Genomic DNA, 25,998 nt, shown 5'->3' with positions numbered 1-25,998 from the left:
TTGCGACAGAATGCTGTCATCAGACACTGGGTATCAGTGTCAGGCTCGGACAGCACAGCACTTCAATTTTCCCAGGAAATGGTTGGTTTGGAAAACACGACTGTTTAAAGTTTAAAAATAAACCATACAATTTGACCCAATTATCACACTCAAAACCATAACCAGGATTATTTAGAATTCATGTCTTACACTGAATCCAAGATTGTGGTCAATTGTTTTTAATTTAAATGCAGCAGATATAAAATTGACTTTGTTATGTAAGATCTATCCATTTGGTGATGGGGTCTTGGAGCTGGAGTGCTGTCAACATGAGCTGGCTGCGTTTTTGCAGAGTATCCTGTAGACAGTATACGTTGCACTGGTGAACGAGAGGATGGATTTAAGTCCAGTGGTGTAGCATTTCGACATGTGCTTGAATTATTGAAGTATTGACTCATTAGTCTATATATATTTAATTTTATGAGATTTAATTTGTTAACTAGTACAGTACTGAAACAAATATAGAAAGCACAGCAAAAGTTGGTCACTTTTTTCTTCACTTCCCCGTTGGTTTCCAGTGCAAGTTTTATTCTGTCAGTTGATATCCCAGCTGGACTCCTCATGAAATCAAATGGTGGAGCCTGGTCCTGCTGATCTTCCCCAGTATTATCCAGGGGAATAATAAAATACGTCCCAGATCCTGCTGTGCATGTGGAGAGAACCTAGAGCTAGGGGGGCAGTTTTAAAATAAGGGATTGCATGTTTAAGACAGAGATGAGTATCATGACTCATTCAAGTTCTCTTCCTCAAGGGGCACTGGATGCAGAGCCATTGAATATTTTGGGAATAAATTGCTGATGAGGAAGAGAGTTAAAAGTTAATGTGGGTAAGTGGGAATGTGACATTCAAGACAGTCAGATCAGCCACCATCTGATTGAATGGTGGGACAGGCTCAAGGAGGCTGAGGCCGAAATCACCCTTCTTTTTTTACAGTATTAAGGGCACAAGGTTGATGCTGGCTGTTATTACTGGATGAGTGATGGCATGCTGAGAACCATCCCACACCCTGAACTGTTGCCTTTAAGCAGGTGGGTGGAGGGTGAGGGGATAATGGGATGGTCAGATCTAAGTAGGAACTGACTTGTAAAATATTTTTAAGTCTATGACAACTTCAGTTAACTAGTTTCTCTCAAGAGTTGGACAGACGTGATTTTTATTTGATTTTGAGTTAGTATTACTGTCAGTTTAACTATTTCTGTGTCTATAATTTTTGCAGAGGAGGAAGCAGTGGAATTTGGGCAATATCAGGCCAATGAACAGATAAAAATTAAGGGCGCCGAGCATAATACTGCTACTTCATTGGCTGAAAGGAAGGCCAATGGGGAAGCAGGAAGCAGTGACTCAGTACTACAAACCAGAACAAAAGATCACAGTCATATGAAACATGGTCTTGCTCAAAATGAGGGGTATCACCCAGAAACGAGCACATACAATGCAGCAAACTTTCATGCAAATGGGTTCTGTGACAGCTTTCCAGCAAACAGGATTGCTGTGGTGGAAAGTGAAGAGTTCCCCATGGAAAATGTCTCCAATCGTGAAAGAGATGAACAGAACCCTGTCCAGGTGTCATCAGAAACTTTTGGAAATACGTGCAGCTTATCCAAAACACAGGTGACTGAAGACAAACAGACTTTAACAGACTACATGCCCAAATTCCATTCACCTGCATACTTAAATCACAATAGTGACCCAGCCAGGAAGGACCAGTTGCCCATACATTGCAACATCGTTCCCAAAAATGGCCATGTTGTCACCAAACTAGGAACACACAGGAGTGAAGAGGAAAACATGGCAACTGAGCAGCTCCTGGATAAACTGGTGCCAGAAAATGATAATAAGACTATGTTAACTGGCAGCATGCAAAGTCAACAGGCAGTTGATACATTGAGAAAACAGGCAAGTAGAGCCTCTACTGGAAATGCTTTAGTATAGAATAGGCCATTTTTGTGAATGTTGTGATGTTTGAGCAAAAACTTAATGGGACCAAATTAACACACTACTGTGACCTTTAATGGGTGTGACAATGGTAAATCCAGTAATAGGGGCCCAAGTCACTGCTAAATATTTTGTCATAATGGGTTCCTGATAGATCAGGTTGATCAAGGGTTTTCATGCATATCTGGTTAAAAAAAGAGGTTGCAGTACAAGCTCTGTGTAACAATGTAATCTTTTCAAGAATTCTTTCAGGGGCCAAGGGAGACTGTGGATAAATGAGGAGGTAGTGAAATGGATTCAGCAATGGTTGGATGGGAGGTGTCAGAGAGTAGTGGTAGAAAATTGTTTGTCCAATTGGAGGCCGGTGACTAGTGGAGTTCCTCAGGGTTCGGTCCTCGGTCCACTATTGTTTGTTATATATATTAACAATCTGGAAGTAGGGGTGGAGAATTGGATAAGCAAGTTTGTGGATGATACAAAGATTGGTGGTGTTGTGGACAGTGAGGAAGATTAGCATAGATTAAAAGGTGATTTAGGAAGGCTGGAGGTGTGGTCTGAGAAATGGCTGATGGAATTTAATACAGATTAAGTGTGAGGTGTTACATTTTGGAAAGGCAAATCTAAATAGGTCATATGCATTAAATGGTAGGCTATTGAGATGTGCAGAGCAACAAAGGGATTTAGGAGTTGTGGTAAATAGTACCCTCAAGGCTGATACTCAGGTAGATGATGTGGTGAAGAAGGCATTTGGAATGTTGGCCTTCATAAATCAGAGTATTGAATTCAAGAGTAGGGAGGTCATGATGAAATTGTACAAGGCATTGGTGAGGCCAAATTTGGAGTACTGTGTACAGTTTTGGTCACCAAATTATAAGAAAGATATAAACAAAATAGAGAGTGCAGAGAAGGTTCACGAGAATGTTGACAGGATTTCAAGGTTTGAGTTACAGGGAAAGGTTGTGCAGACTGGGGCCTTTTTCTCTGGAGCGTAGAAGATTGAGAGGGGACTTGATAGAGGTGTTTAAGATTTTAAAAGGGACAGACAGAGTAAACGTGGATAGGCTTTTTCAATTAAGAGTGGGGGAGATTCAAACTAGAGGGCATGGTTTAAGATTGAAGGGGGAAAATTATAAGGGGAACATGAGGGGAAATTTCTTTACGTAAAGGGTGATGGGGATGTGGAATGAGCTTCCAACAGACATGGTCGAGGCGGGATCATTGGTTACATTTAAGGAAAGACTGTATAGTTACATGGATAGGAGAGGACTGGAGGGGTATGGACCGAGTGATGGTCAGTGGGACTAGGAGGGTGGGGATTTTGTAGATTGCTTCTCCAAGTTCCACAATCAGATTCTGCCACAAAGTTGAAAAGCAATTCTTATAATGTCCCAAAGCTCCTCACAACCAAAGGATGGAATGGATTCGATATAAATGCAAGTTTATTCACATAGGGTATATAGGGTATGGCAGCCAGGGAATGTGCCCTGATCATCACTTGAAGAGGGGGTACGACTGTCCTCGCCACACCTGCTGATCCTCGCCCCGGCTGTCCGTTGTCCCCCCCATCCAACTCCTGACGAAGCCCGACCGCACCAGGATCACGCTGTGTGTCACTATCTTTGACACACTTTTCAATTTAAAATGGTGGAAAGTTTGCTAAAAGTAAAACTTTTAAAATAATGCTCATATAATGGAATTTCGAGAAATAAAAGAAACTAAAAGCAATATATAAAAAAACCAAATTAAAAACCAATTTCAAAGAAAAAGTAAAGCCAAGGACTGACTTCCAATAACTTTTTGTGTTTGGCTTTTTTTTTTAAATTTAGGCTCCTTGTAAAATAGTTTACCCATTGAAAGAGTGCAAGATCTTTCAGTGTTAAGGCTGGAGTCTAAATAGACTTTCAGCTTGATGTCGACAATTATTTTCCTCTGACTGATGCTTGACCCACTGAGTTCATCCAGTAAATTGTATTTCCATATAGATTACAGCATCTGCAATCTCCTATGTGACTTTATTCACTTGCTGTTCACAAGAGCTACCATAGAACTCTGCAAACCGCTAATTATTTGGCATATGGTTGAGAAATGACTTTTTGAGGACCCCGTTCACATTTCCTTGACTAATTGAGCTGTTACCCTTGGAACTAAACCACAGCCCTATTAGTTGTACTCACTTGAAATTCACAGAGGTCCTTTTTCCACCACACCCCCTTGAAATTCAATGCACTACTCTTTCCAATGCTTGCTATCAACTCTCTTGTTTCATTGGAAAATTTATTATGCCACTGTGCATCATCTTTAAAACATGAATTAAAAGCACGTTGGTGTGTGAAAATGGTAATATACTATAATCTGAATTACCATTTCACCACAGTATTGTGAAGGGTCATGGCTGCCTTGATACAATACTGCCCACTAACTGGTTGGAAGTCACCACCTGCCAATCAAGGTTTGGCCCGGACCCACCCATTACTGCACACCTTGCCGTTGGCCAATTTAAATTCCTTTGTACTTGGCGTTGGGCCATTGGCCTTTGTTATCAGCTTAGCTACTGGTCCCCTGTAAATTAGTTGAGCTGGACTCCCTAGCCCATTTGGCCTTGGGCCATTGGCTGTTGTAATTGGCTTAACCTTGCTGTTAAGCACCAAGCCATTGGTCCCCTAGACTTGACCCAGCCCAGCCCTCCAGCACTATAAAGGGAACCACGTGTGCTCAAATTGCCCTTTTTGCCATCTTGGGACCACCTTGATTCACTCCAGGCCTAGAACCATGGAACAGCACTGGTGAAATTCTTGGTAAGATGTGCACTGTTAAAGGGTTGGAAGCATTTAATTAGTGTCCCAAATACTAGTAGCATAGAGCTATGCCAGCACTGAGTCAAGGAGTGGCAGGTATCATATTGGTTTTCCTTGGTGGGTGGGTGTGTGTGTGTGTTACTACTACTTGAGGGTGGGGGGCAATTTTAGTGCTTGCCAAAGGCGCTATTTTCCCTAGATACACCACTGTTCATTTGTGAATAAAACAAATAGAGTAGACATAACCATAAATGTAAACATGCAGTCATCGCAACTATAAAATGACCTGCTTAACTGCATTTTCTTTTTCAGTTGACATATTAAATCATAAATGAGAAACCTATTCAGTCCTATTTTTGTCTCTATCTCCCTATTTCACAAAGCTGAATTGGTTAATATCTAGAGGTAAGATGAAGTGGCAGGATTGTGCCAAAAATTCACAATGGTGTCCTATTCTGCTGGTGTACATTAGTTGATGTAAGCAACAATTACTTGAATAAACAAATTGCATTATATATGTAGAAAAGCTTCAAGACTTGTCAACAAAGGCTCACCCATTAGTACTTGTAATGACACATTGGAAAACTGTGGGAAGAATAATTTTATGGCCAGATATCACTAATAAGGAAACCATGATAGACTTTCAATTTCCCTTTATTTTTCTCTCTTACAAATGAGAATTAGTTAAACATAAACAGGAGTTCCTTCAGTAGTTTTTAAACCAACGCCTCAATGGAGCGAATGGCATAAAACATTAGGCTGAAAGCATGTGAAACAACAAGAATTGGAGAATGGTAACTAAAAGATGTAATCAGCGTGTTCACACTCGTGTTTCAGTTCCATGGTGTTACTCAAATTTTATTTTGAAATGGACTTCAAGCTCTAAAGAGTCACAAGTATTATGAGAGTGGACAACCAAGGCAATTATCACCTTGTAGAGGCTACTACGGTAGAGCTACTGAGAAAAAAATCCAATCGCACACTAGACTAGTCAACCAAAGACTGATTTATTGAAGCTTTACAAGCGGCTTTTATTCCCTGCCTGTCCTGGGCTTCGTGGGACAAGGTGGGACCTTAAGGGACAGCTGCTGGTCCATGGGACCAGCAGGTTTAAATTGAGACTTGTTAATGTCCCATGCCTTTCAGCAGGGGACCCAGCTGATCAACGTGCCATCACTCGGCACTCAGTACAGCTAGCATGCCAGCCCTTAGGTAAGTCCATGCACTGCAATGACAGTGGCGGATCGCATTACCGCACTGAGCACCCGCGCAGCCTCCTACACAGCTGCTACAACCTTGCCCACCCTGGGAGAGGCACAAGGTGCGTGAAGTTGTCAAAGGTTTATATAGATCTGTAATTTCTATCTAGCCTCTGAGTTCTGTGCTCCTTCAGCACCAATCTCTCACACCTTCCACTCCTTTCTTTGCTTTCTTCCTCCTCCCCATTGGCTGACCAACCAAGCAAATTTCCTCTGTAAACCCCTTATCTAGGTTTAGAGAACACTTTTGGTTACCTCTGCTTATGAAACTTGGTGACAGATATGGTTTAATAACAATTATTTACTCCCTTAAGACTGATATAATTAGCTTCATTAATACTGTTGAAGAATATTTATGAAGCCAGGCAGATGAACTAAAAGAGTTTTCAAATTAACTGCTACTTTAGAAACTGGAGTATGTTGAAGGGTTGGGTTATTCTCTGCCACTTGGAAAGCTTCACAATTCAGTTCAATTCAATCATTCCCCTGAAGGTTGTGGACGTCATCACTGTGCTCAAGGCCTGCAACTCAGTGGGAGAGTTGATTATGAGAAACACGGGGCTAACTGATGACCTGCTCAAAATGCTCATCAATGCCCTTGTGAAAAACAGCCAATCGGAAGTGGAAACAATTAACCTTAATATCAATAACCTTGGGCCACAGAGCGCTGAGCTACTGGTGGAACTTCTTAAAGCCAAGCCCTCAGTCAAGTGCCTGCTGTAAGTAGTATATTATTTGAAATATGTATGACAACCTGATCGATTTACTTCACAAATGTGAGGTCTACTAATTTGTGATATTTTTATAAATAATCAACACATTGCAGAGTAAAGAATAAGAAATGAAATAATTTTCCAATGAAACACAAACTAAGTACTCTTCTGAACTGGAAATGTAACACAGAGAATAAGTAGTAAATGTTTTAGTTCCTAACTTCTCATCAGAATCGAAAAATTAAAAAATTGAGGCATTGATAATCAGAATTTGCATGACTCTCAGTCAAAAAAAATCTATTGATCATTTTGTTTGAAACCTGCCACATGACACAAAACCACATGAAGCCACCATGTAGAAAATACAAACCAGTAGCAACCAGATGGAACAACATTGCTAACTGAAAAAAGATGTTCTAAACTGCTAGACAATAAAAAAAACATTTGACATAAATTTAAACTCTGAAACAAGCCAATTGTTTCAAACATACCCTGCTCCACGTCTTTACACATTTTATCTCATCTAATTCCACCAAGATAACATCCTTTCTCCCCTTTCTGAGATCTAATGAATGGTCCCAGACCTGAAACATTCGTGATCTCTCTCTCCACAGATGCTAACTGATCTGCTGAGTGTTTCCGGCGTTTTCTATTTTTATTTCAGATTTACAGCATCTAGATGGTTTTTTATTTTTCTCCTCTTGTATTTTTATTCAACAGCCATTTACACCATGTGATAAGTTGTATATTTTATCTGCTCTCTGGTTAACAGAAATGGCCGAGAACCCCCGCGTCCATCTCCAATTTTGGAATAAGAGATACTGGGATGCATTAAAAGGCTGTGATTAGCAGATTGCAAGAACAAATCTGAAAACTATTTTACTCAACACAATCCCATGGGAAATCAATAAGCAAGTCAGTGTGTAAATATATTTTCTATGTGCAATCACTAGTATAGTTTTTTCAGCAAATAGGAAACGGCAGAGAACTAGACAATAAAAGCACAGTAGCTGCAATGCACATTCTAACTGGACATGCACCACATTGTTTAAATTAGGAACAGGAAGTGGTAAAAGCACACAACAGGCCAGACTGTATCTGTGGAGAGAAAATTCTGATCAGGGTTGAACTAGTTTCTCGTTTCATGTGCCTGACCTGCTAAATGTTTCCACTTCATATATCTGTAGTTTTAATTATTTCCGCATCAAATAAAGATTAAATTACACATGAAAAAATTGCATTTGTAATAAGGTTGATTACCGTTGCAGATTGCTGCCAGGTTTGGGATACATAATCTGTTACATCAATTATATTCTATAATGACTATCACTTTTCCCCCCCCCCCCCCCCCAGATTACATGGAAACAATTTGGGTGATGACGGCATCAGCATTTTGATGAATGGACTTATTGACCTCCACGTGGCTGAGAATACAGAGGAAAGCAGAACTGGCAGTCGAAAAGGTGAGCAGCCCGAGATTCAAGGAAAGAGACTGCAACTAACTGAACTTGATATTGGTTCAAATCAACTAACCAACAAAGGTCTGAAATGTGTGGCTTCATTTCTTAGTCTGAACACCCCTCTCAAGTATTTGGGACTGTCCCAGAACAATGCTGTAGATTTGACTGGATGGAGGGAATTATTTAATGTTTTGAAGGACTGTACACACATTTCCCATGTCCTCCTTGATGAAAATGTTCTTCAGAATGAAGGGGCAAAATACTTGGCACAAGCGCTGTGTGTTAATGGAAGCCTATATAAGGTAGACCTGGACTGGAATGAAATAGGAGATGAAGGAGGTCTAGCTCTGTGTGAAGCCTTGTCTTCCAATCCTGGCCGATCTCTCAGGTATTTGAGTCTTGATGGAAATGAGCTCAGCAATGGAGTGAAGAAAGAGCTGAACGCATTACTCACAGAAAATAACTATGGATAGGTCATATCACACTGGCCATATTGCCAGCAATATCCAAATTCAAAATATTATTTGGGAAAATACCATCTGACTCCAACTGCTTCTCTAATGGTCACAACACTGATGACTTGCCAAGGCATTTACAAAATCATGAAAACATTATGTAGGATATTTATCACAGTTCCAAGATGCTTCACAGGAACTTTAGTCAGTTTAAAAAAAAATCAATCACAAATAGAGTGGTAATCAACAAATAAAAATTTGAAGGAGCATCTTAAAGGATGATGTAAATTGTCATTGATATAGATATAGTAATAAGCTTTTGTTTTGTATACTGTCCTAACAAATCATCTCAGTCTTGGGTACAGTAGGTAGTGTATAATAAAACAGAAGTGCAGGGTGTACTGTTACAAAGTCAAAGTGGAACATTTTTTAACCAAACCAAATAATTTAAGAATCTAACAGCAGGAAATAACGGTCCTTGAATCTGGAGGTTTGTTTTCCAGCTCATGCATCTTCGGCCCTATGGAAGGAACGTGAGAAGAGTATGATCATGGTGTGGTATCTCTTTTAATATGCTGTCAGCTTTCTGGAGACAGCAGGAGGTACAGACAGAATCAATTGAAGGGTGGTTGGTCTGTCTGATGGCCTGAGCCACGTCAGAAGTTTCTTGTGGTCTTGGGCAGAGCAAGGCGTGTACCAGGCTGTGATGCACTCACAGAGGATACTTTGAATGGTGCATTTATAAAAACTGTTTAGACCTTGAGGATATGATGAATTTCCTTCAGTTTCTGACTTGGTTGGACCTTCCAAAATTTAGCATCCATGCAACTAAAAGCACAGTCAGCAAAGGGTCAATAATTAAAGACAAGGACCCAGTATTGGAAGAGCACTGAAGCTGTTAGGTGATGCAAGGAAAGCAAGATCCTTCTTTAAAGCTATTCCTCAAAGGCAAGGCACAGGTTTGTCAGCAGAGGATGGAAAGAAAATTAAAGTGGACACAAAATTCGCAAGGATAAAAATGACATTTATACGCATTTTAGAATGAGCATTCAAGACTAAAAACTTTTCATTCTAAATTAATCTACCAACAGCAAGTCTTTGAGAAATACAGAGGGTACAATCATAATATTAAGTACTTTGAAGAGTACTTAAATTATCAGGGCATAGAAGGCTGGTAAATGGGATTAATAAAGATAGTACTTGATGTTTAGCATGGATGAACAAAGTGGAGCAAAGGGTCTGTTTCTAGACTTGAATGATTCCAAGCACATCTACCAAGATTTAAGGGGAAAACCATAAATAGAGACAATATTCTAAGATTCATTCTCTGGTTAAATTTACATAAGACAATTTGTCAAGGATCCATCACATTGTTTAGCTGATCCAATTGAAGCAACAAGGCTAAACATGAACAATAGGTCAGTTCCATTGAAGCATTACCAAAAGGGCACTAACCATCTTTGGGAGAAGACACCAAAAGCTAAGAAGAAAACCATGCAAAACTGTTCATTGCTAGATCTTCATGTTTATTTCATGCATAGTTTAATCAATGGCTGCCAAATGTTGGCAATGTCGTAAGACTAGCAGGCACAGCAAAAAAAATCCAATGCTGTTGCCTTCAAAGAACAGAGTTCATCGTTCTTGAACAAAATAACGAGCAAATTTCAATTCATTAATAATTGTCTATCACTGGCTGTCAGCAGCATTCAATCCATCTGAAGCAGCTTTTCTTAGTCTCCAAAGCAATACTCAATTTTACTGTGAAACATGAAAGTCTGTAGATGCAGTGATTGTGGAAAAAAAACAAATACTGGAGGAACAGCAGGTCTCCATAGGAGGTAAAGATATATAACCAACATTTTGGGCCTGAGCCCTTCAAGGTTTTATCAGCAAGTGGTCTGCAAGATCAGTAGCAGATGAGGTGTGCACATTAATGCATCTTATAAGAAGCCACTTTGCAATAACTTTAGCACAATGGCTCAGATCCAACATATAAAGTGGATTAATATGAAAGCATTTCATAGTCAATTTTCAAATTGAATTTTAAATTTTTTAAATTTAAGACATACAGCACAGGAACAGGCCCTTTAGGCCTATGAACCCTGCTGCCCATTACACCCAATTGAGCTACATGCCTGGTACCTTTTGAAGGGTGGGAGGAAACCAGAGCCCCTACAGACAAAGGAAGAACCATAAAAACAGCGTAGATTCAAACCCCAGTCCAGATCACTGAAACTGTCAGTAATGCGCATCGCTACGCTAACCGCGCCACCCTTGAAATGAATTTAAAAAACATGCAATGTAGGTGCTTAGGGAGTTCTAGGATTTTTGACAGCTCAGATGACTAAAATCTAACAAAAGCATCAAAGTGAAAAACCACAAATCTCATTTTGTCAACTGCAAAAGTTCATTTTAATAAATATACAGACACATGTACAGCTGAAAACCAAGGTCATGTGGATGCCATGACAGAATATATAACCCTGGGTCAACTTCTCATAACAACAGACATTTATATTATCCAAGTTCTTATCACTTGTTTGTTCAAAGGAATGGAAGAGGAAAAGGTGGTTACAGGGATTGAAAATCCCATTTAATTGAAGCTTCTGTTCAAAACAAAGCTTTGTGCAACACATCTCTTATAAAAATAATGACAATTTAAAGAAATATTCTTCAAAATCATAATCAGGCAGCTACTCTCCACCTTCCACAGCTACTACTGCCACTGCTTTCACAAAGTAAGGGCCTTCCTGCAGGTATGCTCGGAGTTGCAGATAATGTTGGTTTCCAAAGATTTCGGCAATGGACTTGGAATTTACAAGGGCCTTTACTAGTTCAAATTTGGCATCCTTTGAGTTTTTGTCAGCTTTAGTTGACCTGTCGACAATATATTCCACAAATCCTGGTGTGCCAATCATTAGTCTCTGTCCCCAAGGCTGGCTAGCAATTGCCTGCAATTAGGAGATAGGAGAAAAATCATGCAGGAGAATAAAAAGGTGTTAATGACTGGAACAAAAGCAATCCTTTCATTTCAATAATGCATGTTCATAAATAGGAATAATTTAATTGGTAATGTGTGATTACAGGTTAGCAGGGACAAAACTGAGTAAAAGAGTAATGAGTGAAAAAGAAGTGGTAATTTACAGCTCAACATTGAGTAATTAAAATAATATCAACTCAAGGCCTCAGCAACTCGACAGTGGAAATCAGATAACAAGTTTCAAAAATGCATTGGAAAATAAAAGGAAATAGTAAATGCTGCATGTCTGAAATTTAAAAAAAATCTCAGCAAGTCAGTTTGCATGTGGAGGAACAGAGTTCAGTGCTTCAGGTGAATGAATCCTCATCAAAATTGCTCAACAACCTCAAATGTTAACTACATCTCCCTCTGATACTGCCTAATTCATGAAATACCAGCATTTTCTGTTCTTATTAAAATAAATGAAAAATATTTTTACTACCTCCTTCAACATTTCTTTTGATTCTGACACACAAGTCCTATTTTATGTTTCACTGATTATCGGAGCAACTTGTAAGAAAAATGAAGGAAAAACAGTCAAGTTTATTTGTCATCTGATTGTACAACCCGTTGAAACAGCGTTCTCCAGTCCTCGGTGCAAAAACAAGCAGACATAACACATACAGAGAAATAATACACATGCAGGTCAGGTATTAAATTTATTAAAAATAAATAAAGAAATGGTTAATGTGAGCTGTTTCTTTGGTCATTCAGCATTCTCACTGCCTGTGGGAAGAAGTTGTCCTCAGCCTGGTGGTGCTGGCTCGGATACTCCTGTATCTCTTTCCCTACAGGAGCAGCTGAAAGATGCTGTGTGCAGAGTGGAAGGGGTCCTCCATGATTTTGTGCACTTTCTTAAGACAATCTCAGTAGATTACATTGATCTGGGTTGGGGGGTGGGGAGTGGAGAGAGGGAGACTCCAGTGATCCTCTCTGATACTCTTATGGTCCTGTGGATGCAGCCAGCCAGGACGCTCTTGAGAGAGCTCCTGTAGAAGGACAACGTAATGGTGGCCGGTAGCTTTGCCCAGTTCAGTCTTCTCAGGAAGTGCAGATACTGTTGTGCCTTCCTGACAAGTGAGGAAATATCGCCTTGTGTGGGTTCACTTTGCATAGGGTTCTCCTCACCACAGCCGCGGCTATGCAGGGGGCCCATTCATCAAGGGGACAGAGCTTTCTTTGACATCATCCTGTACTTCTCATCAAACCTTGCATTGGTGTTAAGTCTGTCCAGAATGGAGGCGTCATTGTCCTCAATTCGAAAGGTTGACTTGATCCGTTGCCACATCTGCCTCATGTCGCCAGTGTCACACACCTCTCTGCGGATCTTCTGTGCATATCTGAACTTTGCCTTCCGAATTGCATGGGAGAGTTCAGCCCTGGCTGTTCTTAATGCTATCCTATCCCCTATCCTGAAGACAGCATCTCAAGCTCTGCGAAAGGCCCGGACCTCTGCAACCAACCATGGTTTCTGTTTAGCCCTTGTTGTGAAGCATTTGATCTCAGTGACATCCTCAATGCACTTGCTGATGTAGCCAGTCAATGAGCTGGTGTTCTCCTCTGGTTTACATGACAGTTGTAGGTGGCCGCCTCCCTGAAACAACTCCAGTCTGTGTACTCAAAGCAGTCTTGTAGCACTGCAATGGCACCCCACCCTTCCAGGCCTTGACCAGATCTCCCTATGAACTGACCTAGTTTGCTTTCCCAACAGTCTGTATGCCAGGGTTAGCAGGGCATACGTGATTTGAGTAACCAAGGTGGGATCAAGGTACATCCTTGAAGGTGGGATTAAGGTACATCCTTGGTGGAGGGACATTGATGTACACCCAGTCCAGGGTATTTTCTCCTCTGGTGGCAAAGTTCACATACAGTTGAAACCATACTAAGACAGTTTTCAATGGTTGGCGTGATTAAAGATGCCAGCAACCATCATGGCACCATCAGGGTGGGAAGTCTGGGATTCGCAGATGGCACCATAAGGCTCTTCATGGCTTCACCCTTGTTAGCCAAAGGAAGAACATAGACTGCGGCTTTTTATATTAATTTTCCTCAGTCAAATAAAAAGTGACAAGGGATTCCTTCAAACACTGACCATCTAACTTTCTGATTTATATTTCCAGTTATTACATTGATTGTGAAAAAAGTGACAAAGCAGCAATATCATATGTGTCCAAATCTATTAGATCACTCAGGATTTCTGGTCAACCTGTGCATGATGCTGAAGTTTAAGTTAGAACAGGATGTTCAAACAAGAAACTGTAATTTGAATGCCAATAATAAATGACTTACAGTGAAGACTTTTAATGCGCCAATGTGGATATCTGGGAAAGGTTGGGAACTCATACTGCGGAATGTTTCCATTGGACGACTATGCAAAGCATGAAACCAGGACTCTGTCATTCCTAGAATGTCTTCAGTTTGCTGATCAGTCTGTGAAATTGGTTAGAAAAAGAAAACTTAAAATGGTACAAACTCCTCACCCAAAATTTAGAATAGGAAAATGTTTTGAAAACTCATCTTTGGGATAGTGGAAAACAAATACATTGAAAATACAGAAGGAAATCACTTCAGCCTGGAAAGAATACATATCCAGTTCAGTCTTATGCAGGACGATACTTCGCCCAAACCCTCACCTTTCTTCATTATTCATCTGTAGCTTGCTGAATGCATTTGTCACCAAGCTGCTCCATTGTTCCCTACTTACTTTATCCATGAAATTCAACAGGTCACCTTACTTTGGCATTGAACAGGCACAATTCCAGTTAAAGACACTAATAATATTTTGTATAACGAGGACAAAGGTAAGCTATCCTTCTCAACACAGTTTCTGCTGCGATTGATCACAACATCCTCTTTCAATATCTCTTCACCATCATCTGATGGTTTTGAATCTATCCATCTTAGAAACCTTGCAACAGCTTCTCCTCTTGTTGGCACCATTCTCTTTTTTAATCTTTTTATTGGTTTTTTGAAAAAATATCAGGTTACATTGAAGCATGTTCAGGTGAAAATTAAATAGAATTACAGATGATAAATATTGGTAAACAAGATATGCATGATCCATGTCACTGATAAAAAATGGAATAAAAACATCTATTCCTAATCTAATTTTCTTTTCCAATCTTTTTATTAATTTTAAGTATGCAAAAAAGAAACATATAAAATGCGAGGTTACAGATTTTAAAATCAAATGAATATACATTTATAAATAGCTCTATTAATAAAAACAGTAGAAAGGATATATAATCTAAACTAACAAATTAATTCTAAAGTAGCCTGACCCCCTAACCTAATAGTAGAAATTAGAAGTTGGGATGCCTTTAAATATAAAATTCAATAATAAACAAGACAATGTTCTGTAACATAAATAAGAATAGTTGACAAGAAGAGAAAAACAATAATAAACCATATCACATTAAAGCAGATTTAAAAATCATGAAAAAACTCAAACGGGCGCCACATTTTATCTTTACCAAGATGGTGGTGTGGCAATGGCCTCACCAGACCTGGTGCTACTGTAACTCTAAGTCAAGCACCAATTTTTAATTGGAGAGAGATGGATGCTAGAGCATCATGAGACAATTGCTGCAATATGGAAATCGCCAAGTAACATCAAACCTTCGAGAAGATGCTGCAAAGTTGTGTGGCCTCGACTGGTGTGAAGACTGAGCCTTTGCTGTGGGGACTGACTCTCTGTTGTGGGGACAAGGCCTCTAATCTTCAGCATTGCTCATTGCCAGTGGCTGAGGCAGGGACTTCATGGAGCGTCCTGGGAAAGTGTGCCGTGGTATCTGGAGCTGCAGTGTCATGCAACTGGTTCGAGAGTCCTGGAGGTTGGATCGTAGAGCCTTGTGGTGGATGGTGTTGAGGCTTTCGGGCTCCCATGGACTGTGAACTCTTGACAGTTTCTTCATTTTAGCTATCAGACAAAATCTAGAGACTAGTAGAATTCCTGCAAGCCTCTTTCAAGATGGCAGTGTGGCAGCATCCCACAGTGACCTCTTCAATCCTGGTGGCAGTTTTTTTATTCAATCTAACAGACTTTTAATATCCAAAATCTATTACATTGCAGATTGCGCCTATGGTCTAGTTTTTTGTCAATTACTGTATTGTTGCACTGTTTTTAAATTCACTTTAGAAACTTTGCATTACGTAGAAATAGTGTTATCTTGTTGCCTAATGTTGTTTAGTGTAGTCTCGGGTTGTTTAGATGTAGCACCATGGTTTTGGAGGAACGTTGTCTTGCTTTTTAACTGTGATGTGCTAAATTTTGGCACATCCACTAGAAATAGGTAGGCGGAATTGAATCTTTTCACCTAAGCAAAATAAATCTTCTAGCCCAGTGGTTCTCAACAATTTTCTTTCCACTCACATACCACCTTAAGTATTCCCTATGCTATAGGTGCTCTGTAAGGGATTGCTTAAAGTGGAATGTGGGTGGAAAGAAAAAGTTTGAAAACCACTGTTTTAATCGTACCTAATTGACTCATTATGTGCACGGTTTCATAACTCCAAAGGCCAATGACAATTTTTCTCAAGCAAAATATTTCAGTAATAATTGTCTAGAGTAGTGATTGTCAACCTTCCCTTCCCACTCACATAACACTTTAAGCAATCCCTTAGCAATCACAGAGCACCGATGGCATAGGGATTTCTTAAAGTGATATGTGAGTGGAAAGAAAAAGGTTAAAAACCACTGTTCTAGCCATAAGCAACAGGTGTAACTACAGGGTGACATCGTAAGTTTACTTATTCTGGTTTTGCCTAGCATTGGAATCTTATTGGAAAGAATTTGTATCTACAATTTTAGCTGTTAATTTACAGCCAAATCTAATTACAGCATTATTTGGAGTGGTGATGGAAAATATTTATCTGTCATCATCCGATCGCCATGTTGTTGCATTCACGGCACCATTAATTCTCTGAGATTTATCTTTGCCCTTTAAATGTCTCCCATATGTTCCAATGGTAACTTCATCCCCCAAAAAAACTCCCGATTCAGTATGCATGCCAACACTTAACCCTTACAAAACTGCTCATCTGACATCCAGTACTCCAAGGATAGAAACTGCTCATCTGACATCCAGTACTCCAAGGATAGAAACTTTGACTATACTACACAGATACCAGAATGTATCATCTTTGATCATCACCACAAACTCTGTTCCCTCTTCTTGGCATCTGCCAAAACTAAACAGATTTTGTTTACACTTTTGGTGTCAAGTTCCACCCCACCCCTTCCCAAGCTTTAAACTGTCTGTTAATTACCAAGACTCCCATTGTAGTTTTGATCTGCTTATTTAAGGAAGGATATTAATGCTCTCAAAACAGGCAAGGGAAGATTTTCTACACTAAATACATGGAACAGAAAATATCTGGTTCTGAAAGCCCAGGTTAGACAGGGTTTGGTTGTACCTCTTGGAATTTAGAAGAGAAGAGAAATTTGATTAAAACCAACAAGATCTGGTAGGATTTCAACATTGTGGACAATAGGATATTTTCTCCTGTGCAAGAATCTAGAATTAGGGATCACTCTTTAAAAAAAAAGGGGTAATTCTTTAAAAGATACTTTTTTTAAATCTCCCAGGGGACTACAAGTCTTTGCTTGCACCACCCTTACATGAAGAGAGTTTCAGAGTCCTTGAACAGTTTTAAGGAACAAGTTGATGGATTCTTAATGACTACTAGGGGAGACAGGGATGAGGTTACAAGTCAGATCATTCATGATCTTCTAGGGCAGTGCAGGCTTGAGGCATGGCCTACTTCTGCTTGACTCTTGTGCATATTGCAGTGATAATCTATGCTACACAACTGCATAAAATAGTTCACATAAAATAGTATTAGTCTCTCTTTCCTCCACCCCAAACTTTAAAAATGCAATTTTATCAGAGTTTAACTGGATTTTTTGTTTTCAACATTTACAAACACCATCGTTTTACTTATTGAAGAAACAATCAAGTGACAGTTATTTAAAGATTAATAGTCATCTTAACAATCTGACCACATATTCCATGAAAAGCCCTTCCTTCCAAGGGCTAGAGCCACACTTAAAATAAGCTTCTATGAGACTTCCAAAAACTTTAAAATAGAACATGGTAATAATGCAACATTAACAAGCAATCAATTGCATCTTGTAGAAGATTGGGACAACACTTTTTACTTTGACCCATTTTTTAAATGGCAAGTTCATTGAATGAAGCACGAGAGCAAATGTACATTATTCTCAATGACAATAATTCTTAAGGAAATAATTCTTAAAAATTAAATCAGCGAAGTATTCCTAAAAATCTTTATGGCAAATGAACACTCCCATATTTTGTGACAAGGATAAACTCACTCTTGCATGGGAGCAGAAAGTCATTCATTGCCATGATCCTCCCTCCACTCACCATCCCCATCTACTTACATTATATTCAATATCACTTTTACTGGGTACTCACCTGAAGGGAAAGGAGAGAAGCAATTGTGTCAAGGCAACGGAGTCGCATGTCTGTGGAAGCATTGCATGAAAGTGAACCCAACCTTCTCAAAACTTCTTGGAATGCAGTACCTTGTATAATAGAAGCAATGAATTTCAATTCCAGAGTTTGGTACAAGATCAAGGAAAAGTGACAGGAAATGCCAGAAGCAATATGAACACACAGTGCATTAAAATGTCTGGTATCAATGAGCTCCCGTGAACTGAGATGTGACCTTTACAGTGAAATGGGAGGTATCAAATCCAGGAAGAGCAAACAACTCAATATTTTGCTGATAGACTCACTAGAAATGAATGAGATACCCTGAGTCTTATCTATCCAATTTACAAGATTGCTTACATGATATCAAATGCTTTGAATTATAAATGCAAATTAGTTAAAAGTTTTTTGTTCCCTTTTGAAATCCTCCCATCTCCTACAGCTTATCTATGTGATCCTTAATTTTAACACTCATTCTCAAAAATCTTCTTTTCCCCCCTGGATTCTATAGGTATCAGGGCAACATACTAAATAGAATGGTTGAAAATAGAAACTGCTCGTGCTCCAGGAAAGGTGTTAAAAATGTTAACAGTTTCAGAGAAACACACTTAATACAAAGTTTGTCTATTCAATACCAAATTCTTAAGGAAGATGAGTGGGTAGTGAATTGAAAGTGGAATACAGGTATACACCGCTTTACAAAAATTAATTTTTAAACGAAGAAACCTGTATTTGTATCTGAAAGAAATTTGAATGGGTTTTCACTTTTATGAAAATAACCTTCGATAGTAGTGAATGGGTCTTCACTTTGCACCATGTCAGCTTACGAAAAGTTTCATTAAACACTACTTTCATAAAGCAGGGTATACCTGTATTAGAAAGAACAATTTATCTAGCAATTTTCATAAACTTGGAGGAAAAATATCCAATGCAAATACTTTTTATTCAGCTGCAGATTCAAGCATTAATATTGTCCACTAGGAGATACAGGAGGCTACAGATGCTGGAACCTGGAGCAATAAAAAGCACATTGCTGGAGGAACTCTGCAGATTGAGCAGAGTCTGCAAGGGATAAGGACCTGATGGCTTTTTGGATTGAGTCTCTTCATCAGGGCAGAATATGGAGAATCAATATTGCCAGTTTAAAAGGAGAGGGAGATGGTGAGACAGGGGCCACAGGTGAAAGGTGAATAGAGGTGGCATGATAGATGACAGAAAAAAGGAGCCATTTTTTGGGGATGGGGGGCTGTGGAGAAGGGGTGGAATTGGGAGACAGAGGCAGGTGGAAGCAGACAAAAAAGGGCAGATGGAGTCTAGGCAGGGGGTGGGGGGTAAACACAGATGTTGTGGAGTGATAAGCAGGAACAAAAAAATTGTCTACCTGTTTTATTTAGGACTTGCTTTCCTTCAATACATGAGCCAAGAATCCCAATAGTATCCAAGCCAACTCCAATCATAGTTGGCTCCTGCCCCTCGATCATCTCAAACACCTTTTCAACAAAAACAGGATAACGTTCACAGATCTGTTGAGGACTGTCAACCATTGCCAAGTTTCCAAAAAACTTCACAAGATCTACAAAAGGAGGCAATAAATAAAGTTCAAGCTCATGAGTACAGCAAAACTGTAAAAATGTTAACTCATTTAGACATCAAATACAAAGAAAGATCTAGTGGACACACATTGGGTAACATTGATTTTGAGGGAAGAGGTCAAGTGCAGCTCTAATATCCAAAAGTACCAGAGATAACTCAAACAAGAACTGCAATTATTCAGATATGTGCCTAAACATCAGGAAGTCCATTTGAAAATATATTTGAACCAATTCAGATTTTTCATGAGGGGTCACCACATAGCAAGTAACACAACAATACAGGGTCCCCCATCCTGCTTGGGGAGTTGATGCAGCTGGAAAAGCCTTGCAACTCAGATCCATCAAGTTATTTAAATACATCAGTGATTCAAAGTATTTTTTCTGGTTAAATTTTGATATGAATTGAAAGCCTTGGTTAAAATTATAGCCATGGATCCACAGCTGGAAAATAAGTAGCAACTAAGCAACTCTTATTTGAATAGCTCTATTAATGCACCTCCTAATGCAGCATAGGAGCACAATGCAGATAATACAATGAACAACAATTGGGTGAGAGAACCAAATGTTTGACCAAAGAGAGGTTTTTTTTGGGGGGGGAGGGGGCTTTGTGCTGTCATTATGCACAAATAGATCCAAGATATTCTTTCTGCTCTAAATTTGTGAACAAAAATGTCAGTCAAAAATACTTTACAGATGAACTGTAAATTTAAGCAAGTATCATTAGTTCAAAGGAAGAGCTCTAGGTAAAAGGGGATGAACATTTGGAGCAATTGGCCAGAACAGAAAAATTAAAGTTGATGCTTTATTAAAGCAGTTGAATGGAAGGCTAGATATTTTAGGCTATCACAAAGAAAAGCTTACTTGCCCATTCTAGTTTCTGGGTTGACAAACACTAAATGGCAAAATAATTGTTTTTCACTTACTTGGTAAATAAAAGCTAGAAAAGGGATCAGATTTTGCACCTATAATCATGTTTGAGATTCTATCAATGATGCCTTGCTGAGCCAGGTACTGTCGCCCATGCTGACTTTGAGCAAGAGTGGTGACCATCTCAATAGCAGTGGCTCTGAAATTAAAAATAAATTTTTAAAATTTGTTTAATGACTTAACAACTTGTACTCACATAACATCTTAACGATGGGAATATTTTAATGATTTTTATCAATATTTAATCATAAAAATAGGAAAAAAAAAGTGAATTATTTAACCTAATCCACTACCCAGCACCTACGGATCACAGATGTCAGATATGCAAATTTTCCTCAGTTGAGTGAGTTAATGAATTCTGTAAATGGATCTTGGATTTCCTAACGGAAACACCATAGTCTGTCTGGGTCAGTAGCAGAATGTCGAGCACTGTCATGCTGATCACTGTTGTACCTCAGGGCTGTGTGCTCAGCCTGCCCCTGTTCATGCTACTGACTCACGACTGCATCACCAGATCCAGCTCCAAGTGTTTTCAAGTTTGCAGATAAGGAAGGGAGTCACGTGATGGAGTAGTGGCCGGTCGGGAAAACCAGCCCTCTCCAGGAAAACAGGAAAAAAGTTTGAAAAAGACAAAGCACGAAGCACGACAAAATTATAAGAAACAGAAGATAAAGTTACAGAGAAGAGAAAGAGGATGGCATCCAAGGATAAAATAAAAACAATTGGAATATAAGTAGAAAAATCGCCGAAGAAGAAAGAAGAAGGCCTTACCTGCACGAAGGAACAGGACGCTGTGGTGGCGAAGAGTGCCCGACCCCCGAGGTCAGTGCCTGCCCTGTGGAGTCGCGACTCACCTGCCGGTGGACTTCAAAAATGGCTCTCGGAGCCAAACAAAAGTGCGCAACTGCGCATGCGCTAGGAGTCGCGCAGGCGCAGTGTGCAACCAACGGAAATAAGGGAAAAAAGAAGACAGAGGAGCAGGCAGCCTCAGTGTGAACAGCTGCAGCGCAAACAGCTGAGGGACACCCGACACCAGGGCGCTCAGCTGGAGGACGAGAAAGGCAGCAGAGAAGGGAGCGACGTGGGAGAGAAATCAAGAGACGACCGGCAAGAAGATCAACATCAGGAGGCACAACAGAGGAGTAGCCCAAGAGGGGAGGACCAGCAACAATAGGCCCAACAAAAAGATGCAAGCAGATCCACAGGAAAAACAGAAGAGACACAGATACAAAGAGAAGAAGACGACACAAACACAGGTACAGACACAGAAGAGGAAGAAGATCTTCACAGAGAAGTAGAAGATAAAACTGATGGACAAAGAGAAACAGAAGGAAAAACTGATGGACAGAATATAGATAAAGTTTTTTTTGAAGAACAAATGAGGTCATTAAAAGAATGGTTATCATTAGAAATTAATGCAATTAAAAGGAAATTGAAAAGAACAGAAGATAAAATGCAAAGGTTAGAACTGGTAATGACAGAAATAGGGAAAAAAGTAGAGAATGTGGAAGAGTGGGAAACAGCTGTAGAAATGGAAGTAAATAACTTAAGAGAAAAATTGGAAGAAAGTGACCAAAATATTAAAGAGACGCAAGAGTTTTTATCTCAGAAAATTGATATGTTGGAAAATTATAGCAGACAAAACAACATAAAAATAGTGGGCCTGAAGGAGGGTGAAGAAAGCACAGACATGAAGGAATTTATAAAAGGATGGATCCCAAAGGTCCGAGGAACGACAGAAATACAGGAAGAAATGGAAATAGAAAAGGCTCACAGAACACTTACTCCAAAACACAGGTACATCAAAAACCAAGATCCATCTTAGTAAAATTTTTCAGATATAAAACAAGAAAAAACATACTGGAATGGGCAAGGAATAAACTTAGAGAAGATAATAAACCATTGGAATACAAGGGTCAAAAAATATTTTTTTACCCAGACATGTTTTGAACTCTTAAAGAAGAGGAAGGAGTTTAATACAGCAAAGCCAATCCTATGGAAAAAAGGTTATAAATTCATGTTAAGACATACAGCTGTGCTTAAAATATTTATCCCTGGGGAGCAAAACAGACTGTTCTTGGATACAGAGGAAGCGCTAGAATTTGCAAAATGATCGCAGAACAGAAGAAGAAATGAAAAGGTGTAATAAGAATGAAGAACAGTGATAAAGTATATATAAAGATGTAAAAACAATGTATATGTAAAGTATTAAAGAGGGAAAATAGAAGGGAAGGAAGGAAGGGTGGAAAAAAAAGCTTTGTTATATGTGGTTTTTTTTAAAAAGTTTTTTTTGGGAAGAGCTGGGGGGAAAAGGGAAGAGCCGTCACTGCAAAATCAGTTGACGCTGCGAGTAAGATCGCAATCCAAATGAAAAGGGGGGTTGTGGTTGCCCAGAAAGGGATAAGGGGCAACAGAGAGGGAGGGAACTTTTGGGGTTAAGGTATTAGTAGGTGTGGGAACTGCGGGGGTACTTTATGTCTTAAATGTGTTGTCATACATTAAGTTTAATAAGAGAAAACTAAGAGATGAAAATGGGGAAAAGGGGGATGGAGGTGGTGAAGAGATGGAAAAGATTTAAGCAAGATTTAAGATGGCTATGTTGAACTATATGACTATAAACATTAATGGAATACATAACCAAATCAAAAGGGAAGAGGCTACTAAATTTATTGAAGGAAAAAAATAAATATAGCATTTGTGCAGGAAACACATCTAACTGAAGCGGAACATATCAAATTAAAGAGAGACTGGGTAGGATACATAGTGGCAGCATCTTATAATTCAAAAGCTAGATGTGTAGCCATACTATTTAACAAAAATGTTCCAATTAAAATAGAGGATGAAATACTAGATCCGACAGGGAGGTATGTAATGATAAAATGTCAGATATACACAGAATTTTGGAATTTGCTCAATATATATGCGCCTAACGAGGAGGATCAAAAGTTTATGCATGATATTTTTTTGAAGATTGCAGACACACAGTAACCATATTGATAGGAGGAGATTTTAACCTTAATTTGGACCCAATGTTGGATAAAACTGGACAAAAGACAAGCAATAAGAATAAAGTAGCCAAATTTATGGTTAAATCAATGCAGGAACTGAAACTTATGGATATATGGAGGAGGCAGCACCCAAGAGAGAAGGAATCTTCATATTATTCGAGTAGGCACAAAACTTACTCAAGGATTGATATGTTTATATTGTCAGCCCATATGCAAGGGAGAATTAGGAAAACTGAGTATAAAGCTAGACTACTTTCAGATCATTCACCCCTGTTATTAGCAATAGAACTAGAGGACATCCCACCAAGAACATATAGATGGAGGTTAAACTCCATTCTACTTAAAAGGCAGGAATTTAGGGAGTTTATTGAACACCAAATTAAAACATATTTTGAAATAAACATAGGATCAGTTAAAGATAAATTTATATTATGGGATGCAATGAAAGCTTTCATTAGAGGGCAGATAATAAGTTATGTAACTAAGATGAAAAAGGACTACAATCGGGAAACAGAGCAGTTGGAAAAGGAGATAGTAAGCACAGAAAAGGAATTAGTAAAAAGGGATGATATAATGAAAAGGAGAGAATTGATGGACAAAAAAAATAAAATACGAAACATTACAAATCTATGTGGAGAAGAACATAATGAAAACAAAGCAAAAGTATTATGAACTGGGAGAAAAAAAATACATAAAATATTATGGCAACTTAAAACAGAACAAGCTAAAAGAACTGTATTGGCAACAAGGAAAAACGACAAACAAATTACATATAACCCAACAGAGATTAATGAAAATTTTAAGGAATTTTATGAACAATTATACCAAACTGAGAACAAGGGAAAAGATGACAAAATAGAGGAATTTATAGCTAAAATTGAACTGCCGAAATTGCAAGAAGAGGAACAAAACAAACTGATAAAACCATTTGAAATAGAGGAAGTACAAGATATATTAAAAAAGCTGCCGAACAATAAAACACCAGGAGAGGATGGATTTCCAATAGAATTTTATAAAACATTTAAAGAGTTATTAATTCCTCCTCTACTGGAAGTAATGAACCAAATAGAAGAAACACAAAACTTGCCAGATTCATGTAAGACAGCAATAATTACAGTAATACCAAAGACAGGGAAGGATCCATTAACACCAGCATCATATAGACCAATATCTCTACTTAACTCAGACTATAAGATAATAGCGAAATTATTAGCAAATAGATTGGCTGGTTGTGTACCAAAAATAGTAAAACAAGATCAAACTGGATTTATTAAAAGATGAACAGCGGACAAGGTCTGTAAATTTATTAATCTAATTCATGCAATTCAAGGAAATAAGAAACCAACAGTGACTGTTGCTTTAGACGCAGAAATAGCTTTTGACAGAGTAGAGTGGAACTACTTATTTAAAGTATTACAGAAGTTAAGTCTACCAGAAAAATATATAAATTGGATTAAAGCATTGTATAATGGACCGTTGGCGAAAGTAACACTAAATAGATATGTATTGAATCAATTTAAATTAAGTAGGTGAACTAGACAGGGATGTCCACTATCCCCCTCATTGTTGGCCTTAGCAATAGAACCATTGGCAGAACTGATAAGAATAGAAAATAAAATAAAAGGGATAAAAATAAAGGAGGAGTATAAAATTAAATTATTTGCAGATGACATTATAGTATACTTAACAGAACCAGAGATATCAATAAAAGAATTACATAAGAATTTGAAGGAATATGGAGAAATATTGGGGTGCAAGATCAATGCAAATAAAAGTGATGCCAATGAGTAATGCAGATTATACAGAATTTATAAAAGAATCACCATTTAAATGGCAAGCACAAGCAATCCGATACTTAGGGATCAGGTTAGATAATAATTTAAGCCACTTGTACAAACTAAATTATCAGCCACTAATAAAGAAATTGCAGGAAGATTTAGAATATTGGAAAGAACTGTCGTTAACGTTGATAGGGAGGGTGAACTGCATTAAAATTAACGTGTTCCCAAGGATACAATACTTATTTCAAACATTACCAATTCCCTTAACAGAATTTTTTTTTAAATGAACTAAAGAGAATAAGGAAATTCTTGTGGGAAGGGAAGAAACCAAGGGTAGCGTTAGATAAATTTACAGAGAGGAATAATGAAGGTGGTTTGCCGTTACCAAATTTTAGAAATTATTATAGAGCCGTCCAATTAAGATATTTATCAGATTTTTACTAGACAAGGGAAAAACCAGACTGGACTAAGATAGAACTAGATAAAATAGGGGAGAAGGTACCAGAACATATACTTTATAAGTGGGATGAAAAGCTGGTGCAATATAAAAACTCACC

At 38.6% G+C, this 25,998-nt stretch overlaps 1 protein-coding gene across 3 annotated transcripts in view; it reads right to left on the bottom strand.

Moving 5' to 3' along the window:
* Positions 1-25,998, bottom strand: part of psmd5 (proteasome 26S subunit, non-ATPase 5) — a 62,052-nt gene that overhangs the window by 20,136 nt on the left and 15,918 nt on the right. For 2 of the 3 annotated variants that reach the window (XM_069885863.1, XM_069885868.1), the window contains 5 exons: positions 20,649-20,791; positions 19,515-19,706; positions 18,116-18,225; positions 13,965-14,105; positions 11,045-11,607 (listed from right to left, as the gene is read on the bottom strand). In XM_069885863.1, coding sequence (XP_069741964.1) covers positions 11,350-11,607; positions 13,965-14,105; positions 18,116-18,225; positions 19,515-19,706; positions 20,649-20,791 — 844 coding nt within the window. In that variant the 3' untranslated portion in view covers positions 11,045-11,349. Of the gene's footprint in view, positions 1-11,044; positions 11,608-13,964; positions 14,106-18,115; positions 18,226-19,514; positions 19,707-20,648; positions 20,792-25,998 lie in introns of those variants that run through there. The other variant, XM_069885873.1, reaches the window with a different exon arrangement.

The sequence above is a fragment of the Narcine bancroftii genome, chromosome 1, assembly GCF_036971445.1.
Source record: "Narcine bancroftii isolate sNarBan1 chromosome 1, sNarBan1.hap1, whole genome shotgun sequence".
Classification (NCBI taxonomy): Eukaryota; Metazoa; Chordata; class Chondrichthyes; order Torpediniformes; family Narcinidae; genus Narcine; species Narcine bancroftii.
Note: the sequence above shows the minus strand (reverse complement) of the source record. Positions and strands in the feature narration are given on the sequence as shown.